This window comes from Salvelinus alpinus, chromosome 36 (assembly GCF_045679555.1).
Source record: "Salvelinus alpinus chromosome 36, SLU_Salpinus.1, whole genome shotgun sequence".
Classification (NCBI taxonomy): Eukaryota; Metazoa; Chordata; class Actinopteri; order Salmoniformes; family Salmonidae; genus Salvelinus; species Salvelinus alpinus.
Genome location: NC_092121.1, coordinates 13176182 through 13183544, shown reverse-complemented (window position 1 = coordinate 13183544; position 7363 = coordinate 13176182). Strand labels below are relative to the sequence as shown.

The window sequence follows — 7363 nt, the reverse complement described above, 5'->3', positions numbered from 1 at the left end:
GATTACATCATGAGTCGTTAATCATAAGGCATACACCCCCGCACTTCTTACCAGAGAGATGTTTGTTTCTGTCGGTGCGATTGCATGAAGAAACCGGGTGGCTGTACTGACTCTGACAACATATCCCGAGTGAGCCATGTTTCCGTGAAACAGAGAAGGTTACAATCTCTGATGTCTCTCTGGAAGGCAACTCGTGCCCTAATTTCATCCACCTTGTTATCTAGAGATTGGACATTGGCGAGTCTGACCAGTAGGCCTTCTGAGTCTGACCAGTAGGCCGCTCCACGCCTCTCCTGCGGCGACTGCGTTGTTTTGGGTCGGCCTCTGGGATTAGATCGCATGTCCAGAGTGGAGGTCCGAACAAAGGATCCGCTTCGGGAAAGATGTATTCCTGGTCGTAATGATGGTAAATTGACATCACTTTTATATCCAATAGTTCTTCCCAGCTGTATGTAATAACACCTGAGGTTTTCTGGGCTAACAATGTAAGAAATAGTACATAAAAAAACAAATAACTGCATAGTTTTCTAAGGACCTGAAGCGAGGCGACCGTCTCTCTCGGCGCCATCTTGCAAAGGGACTTGGAATCCCGAGTTGGATGACTCTTCAGAACGATTTTCCATAGTTGGAGTTCGTTTTTACCGAGTTCCCAGTTGTCTTGAAGCACTGAAGTCGCAAGTCAGATGTTTCCGGTTCCCAGTTGTTTTGAACGAGGCATTGCAACTCGGGAACTCGGGCCTCTTGCCCCATTCAGAACAATTGGAACTCGGTAAACTCAGAATTCAGCGCATTTAAAACAATTGGGAACTCGGAAAAAACGAACTCAGACTGGGGAAAAACTATTTCAATGGTAATCCAACTCGGAATTCCACTCGGGCCTCTTTCTAGAGCTCCAACTTTCCGACCTGAAGATCACTGACGTCATGATTTTACCTCGTATTTTTCCGAGTTCCCATGCCATGTTCAAAACAACTGGAACTTGGACAAATACGAAGCCAAATCATGACGTCAGGGATCTTCAGGTCGGAAATTCGTAGCTCTAGAAAGGTTCCCGAGTTGGAATTCCGAGTTGGATTTTTCGAGTCGAGCTCGTTTTTTCCCGAGGTCCGAGGTAGTTTTGAACGCGACATTGTACCCCGACTTTGAGAAGGGATTGCGTGACGATTAGTTTAGCAACTGTGTGACGCAGCATGACAACGTCAGCACGATTGGTCGACATTCTGATGGGTGGGGCGTTACGTCATTCAATTCATATCCAATGGGATGTCTATCTCCTCCTTTCTCTAATATCTCTGTTCACATGAAAGTTCGATAGTCAACATGGCGGCAGCGATGGATGTTGATACCCCAAGCGCCACGAATAGTGGAGCAAGCAAGAAACGTTTTGAAGTGAAGAAGGTATTTTTTTTTTTAAATAAATCATAGCTAAATTTGAGACATACTGTGATGTTCGATATTATCATAGGGTTAATACGGGTTTGGGTACAATCTACGCGTGATTTGTTAGCATAGCTCGCGAGCTAGCTGTAACTAGACGGAGTCCCTGTTTGGCTGTATCTAGTTTTGGGGAGTGAGTTTGCGTTTCACTTTCAGGGTGGATCGCTACCTAATCAGTTAACTAATCTCACTGTTTGTTGTAATAGTAGCTAGCCAACCACTACTAGGTTCAGCTTTAGATGCATTGACATTATACGAAATCAATGACTAGCTAATTTGCTCAACTGGTTAACGTTAGCTTCCTAGTTAGCTTGCTAAAATGACAGGGCCCAGTTGCACTTATGAGGTTGTCTATTTATTGACACTGAGTGAAAAATGATGTATCAAACACTAACATTTTCACCCTGGCATTGTTTGTGATCAGTGTGGATAGTGAAATAGGCCTAACTTGTCTGATGAAATGCAATAGTGATTTGGATGACTAAATGTCTCCTGACACCAGATTAACATGAATAAATTGTGAATAACAATATACTCCTTTTTTAATACATATTTGAAACAACATCAATATCAAGCAAATACTAACTGCCAGTGATATGATCATCATTTCATGTGACTCTTCTTTACAGTGGAATGCAGTGGCACTTTGGGCCTGGGACATTGTGGTGGACAACTGTGCCATCTGTAGGAATCACATTATGGATCTCTGTGAGTATGCCATTAACATTATTTGACTACTGGGTTAATAAAGGTGTGTGTTACACATTTCTCTTGTTCTCCATAGGCATAGAGTGCCAGGCTAACCAGGCCTCTGCCACATCAGAGGAGTGCACCGTAGCCTGGGGAGTCTGCAATGTGAGTCAGACTTATTTGCTTTTGTATATTTTGCATACATCCTGATAAGTTAGATTGTAAAGTTCAGTGTGAAAGAACAACAGCATGATCTAAACTAATCTGCATTATATTGAACTACCCCAAAAGTAAATCATTTTTGAATGTATGTTTTGAGCTGTGTTTGAATACTCATACTAACCCACTAACCATACTATTTGTGACATAAATTGAGTATGTAGTATGCTTATTGGTCATAGTATGGATATAATTCCTGGATGTTGTACTACATTTGCAAAAATACAAAGTATACAAGCAGTGGACACTCTTTCTGTGCTTTTTTGGCCCATAAGGCAATTCTTCAGAAAATGGGTGTGGCTTCACAGCGTTTTCAGATTTGAAGAAAATGGCAGGAAAATATGCAACCGAAGTCCGAGAGCGTATATACAAATTCCTTGCTTTAACTAATTATTACAAATGTTGAGCAATGTAACTTATTTGAAAAGTCATGACTTTATTACGTTACATGTTCCTATTTCGCAACACAGCCTCCTTCACTCACGGTGCCAAATATACCCTCGTAAAACTGACTATTCTACCGATCCTCGACTTCGGAGATGTCATTTACAAAATAGCCTCCAACACTCTACTCAGCAAACTGGATGCAGTCTATCACAGTGCAATCAGTTTTGTCACCACAGCCCCATATACCACCCACCACTGCGACCTGTATGCTCTCGTCAGCTGGCCGTCACTACATATTCGTCGCCAGACCCACTGGCTCCAGGTCATCTATACGTTTTTGCTAGGTAAAGCCCTGCCTTATCTCAGCTCACTGGTCACGATAACAACACCCACCTGTAGCACTCGCCCCAGCAGGTATATCTCACTGGTCATCCCCAAAGACAACACCTCCTTTGGCTGCCTTTCCTTCTAGTTCTCTGCTGCCAATGACTGGAACGAATTGCAAAAATCGCTGTAGTTGGAGACTTATATCTCACTCACAAACTTTAAACATCAGCTATCTGAGCAGCTCACCGATCGCTGCAGCTGTACACAGCCCATCTGTAAATAGCCCATCCCCATATTGTTTTGTTTACCATATTTGTTCTTTTGCACAACTGTATTTCTACTTGCACATCTATCACTCCAGTGTTAATTTGCTCAATTATAATTACTTCGCTACTATGGCCTATTTTTTTGCCTTACCTCCTTACTCCATTTGCACACACTGAATATAGAATTTTTCTATTGTTATTGACTGTAGTTTTGTTTATCCTATATGTAACTCTGTTGTTTTTTGTTGCACTGCTTTGCTTTATCTTGGCAGGTCGCAGTTGTAAATGAGAACTTGTTCTCAACTGGCCTACCTGGTTAAATAATGGTGAAATAAAAAATGTTGGCTGACAATTTCTTAGCTACACTATACTTAGGCATAGCATTACAGCAGTATGTACTGGTATGTTAGCTAGTTACCTAACGTTAGTTGGCTACTAATACATCGTTCTTGCCAGGCAGTATATTAACTATAATCTAACGAACTACACAATGTTTATTGACTTGATTATTCACGTAATTCTTAGCTTAGTGTTATAGTCTTGTGCGTTCTCATTGGACATTGTTAATTCTGGCTATCTTCTCTTATTTCAGAGCACTCCGAGTGTGCCAGAGCGCAGGATATCTGATGAATTTACGAACGCTTAACACCCTGTGAATATATGGCCGGTGTCAGTAAACTTCAGGACAAAAAGCGTAATTAAATTGTTGCCAGCAGCACATTTAGTCACCAACGCTCTGGATAACATGAAAACAGCCTAGCCAGCTCTGCTATGCCGAGTAACATGGTCAGTGAGGTGTTCTCTCATTTGTTCTGGAAATGGCTCACAAGCTAGCCGCCGTTTGCCAATCAGCTTGTGTGCTTGACTGCCATTGTGAGGTCAGAATGCTCGGATCAACCCTATTCCTCTGCCAGAGCGTCCAGTGACACGCTCTGAGAGCGAAACGCTCTGAATTTATGAGCGGACAATCTAACAACGCTCTGGGTTTATGAACACCCAGAGCGCACTCTGGCACTCCAGATTGAATTCACGAACATATGAAATTGTAAAATGTCAAGCTAGTCATTTGTTATGCTAGCGAGAGGTTGCATAGCAACAGCATCAACTTCCGGGTAGACAGGCGACGCGCGAGTACGCTCAACTGAAAGAATACCGTTCGTTTATAGTATACTAAAATGAACTAATAGTGTATATACTCATTAAGTATGTAGTATACAGTATGTGTATTCAAACAAAACTATTGTCTAGGTATGCTGTTATGTTAATAATATCTTCTCTCCCAGCATGCATTCCATTTCCACTGTATCTCCCGTTGGTTGAAGACCAGGCAGGTGTGTCCCCTAGACAACAGGGAGTGGGAGTTTCAGAAGTGAGTGTCATAATTTTATTCATAACACTTATTCAAAACACTACTCCATGGTCCTAGCTAAACTGCTGTCTATCAGAGCTGCAGTATGCTTGCCTTTTGGGGAAATAGATGGCTGATAAAAAAACAACAGCCATGTGTCCATGTTACTGGTGCTAATGCGTTATTCCACCGCCTCATTGTAGATGAGTTGTGTATGTCAAACAGTTAATAACGAACACTCCCTTTCCCTCTTACAGATATGGACACTAGGTGCAAGACTCAGGACCATTACTTGGGCTTCTGCAAGTTTCATGCTTTCTGTTGCTTTCTCTTTCATCGTATGATAGACTCCACTTTGAGTACATTGCAAATACTGAGGACATCCAAATACTGAGGACATCCACATCTCGTTGTTTTAGGCTTGCTGGAAAACAGTATTTTTTAAGTTGAATTTGCAATGTTGTAAATTATAAATAAACAATGTTCTGTGTAACTGCATCGATTTGGATTGAGGACTAGACATGGAAATACAATTTTAGAACTACCATGTAGGCCATCATTGTAAATAAGAATTTGTTCTTAACTGACTTGCAAAGTTAAATAGGTTAAATTAAGGAATTTTTCTAATGATTAGATTTTAAAAAACAAAAAAATTGTGTTGGAAGTTACAGATCATTGGCTGAAAGACCAAATTAACTAAACATTTTTGTAAGATGAAATGGTTCATAACTTAAAGTTGCACTATGCAGAAATCGCTCCGCATTTCCTGGTTGCTAAAACCCTAATAGTTCACCTAATTTCAGTTAGTGAAAAAACAAGTTAGTATACTGTAGATAAATATTGTACCTTCTAAATCGCTGTGAAATATTTTCCATAGGCAAAAATTGTTTCAGCTGTGTGAAGCTAGTATACAAAATCGAAAGTAAGACACAAAACTTAACGGGAAGCATAGAAATAGCGCACATGGAACATATCTACAGCTTCTTAGATTTGCTTCAAGTAGAATAAAACATAACTCACATTTCTTTGAATTTGGTTAGGCCACCCAAAAAGTTACATATTGCCACTTCCAGCACTAGCTTGCAGTCCCATTTTCTATTTGCTATGATTCTCTATGAATGACAGTCATAATGCCACATTGATTATACTTTGGCTGCTGAGACTACAGTAGTGGTCGATGTGGTTTGTTATCGGACTGGATGGAGGGTAGACCTTTCCAGAACCTCTCGTCCCCAAAATGGAGCCATTTATTGTGGGAGGCAATTTTGAAGAGGATATTCCATGGAGCAAGGATGCAATGTGTAAGGAGCTGACCCACTATTGATCACTAATAGTCACCGGCAGAAGTTGACCTTGTGAGACCGAGGTAAAGTTGGTTTTATATTCGGTCATTCAACAGACATTCGCCAAACGCCATTTAAGAATGTAAAAATCAATAACTAATTCACCGTTTGTCACAGAATCATCAAGCTAGATATGATTTATTCTATAAATGTCTAGCATACTTTTACAACCTTTTTGTTTTGAGGAGAAATTCCAGTTTTGACTTGATAGAAATACATTGACATTCAACAGACATTTGCCAAAAGCCATTTAAAAATGTAAAATCAATAACTTATTCACCGTTTGTCACAGAATCATCAAGCTAGGTATGATTTAGTCTATAAATGTCTAGCATACTTAAACTTTGCTTTGAGTAGAAATTCCAGTTTTTATTTGATAGAAATACATAAAATCTCATAATTGCATTTAAAGATGAAGAAATCTAATTCAGTGATTGTCTCAGAAAAAAGTGAAAATATGCATTTATTTGCAATAACTTTAAAGATGTTATTTTCAAGTGCAATTTGTTCTATAAGAGATTAGACAATATTTACATAAAGTTGTACAATGTTAACCATTTTAGATTTTATGCCAAATCAATGTTTGCATTTTTAGTGCATCAGTTCCACATTTTAAAGTAGTTACAAGGCACAACAGTCATTTATTTACACGTTTCTAATTTAACAACAAAGAGGCCCCTTCCAATCATTTTCTATTTTGGCTTTGTTGAAGTCCTTTGTCATCCCCAGACAAGTTGAATGGAACCATCTCTGGCACACAGAGCATTCTATCTGCAGTATTAAAAACATTAAACAGGGTTATGTTTATTTACATGTAAATTACAGTTCTGGAATACCCAAATTCTGTTAGATGCTTTTACAATTAGGAACATTTCAAATTTAATTTGATTTGACATGCATTTGACCACAACCCTGACAGCAGCACACACAACTGTGGTGTTAATCATAGTTGAGTATTCAGGCAATATGAATCATATAGTAATAAAGACATACATTTGCAAAAAACGTATGTGTTGATAAAAAAGGTATCACACATCAATGTTGTAATATCAAACATTACAATAATGTCAGTCTTTGACATCCAAATCAGTTTAATTGTCACTTGTGCCAGATACAATGTGTGTACCTTTTACAGTGATTTGCTGCCATAGTATGTATCTAGTATCTCTCATAGTAGAATAATGAAATATAGTAATGATAATAGAACATTAGAGCAATAACTAGGGTTGCAAAGGGGCTGGAAATGTTCCATGGGAAGTTAAGCCTGGGAATTTTGCTTAAATTCATCAAAAAAGTTTGCTTGTAACAGTGACCCTTTTTTGTGGGATACACATAAGGCAATTCCA

General features: G+C 39.3%; 1 protein-coding gene across 1 annotated transcript; it reads left to right on the top strand.

Moving 5' to 3' along the window:
• The first annotated feature begins 1167 nt into the window (after positions 1-1167).
• On the top strand, positions 1168-5167 carry LOC139565401 (E3 ubiquitin-protein ligase RBX1). Its single transcript, XM_071385711.1, has 5 exons — positions 1168-1398; positions 2067-2145; positions 2222-2292; positions 4610-4695; positions 4932-5167. Exons 1-5 carry the CDS (start codon positions 1321-1323, stop codon positions 4942-4944), a joined length of 327 nt encoding a protein of 108 aa, XP_071241812.1. The 5' UTR covers positions 1168-1320; the 3' UTR covers positions 4945-5167.
• Positions 5168-7363: the final 2196 nt, after the last annotated feature.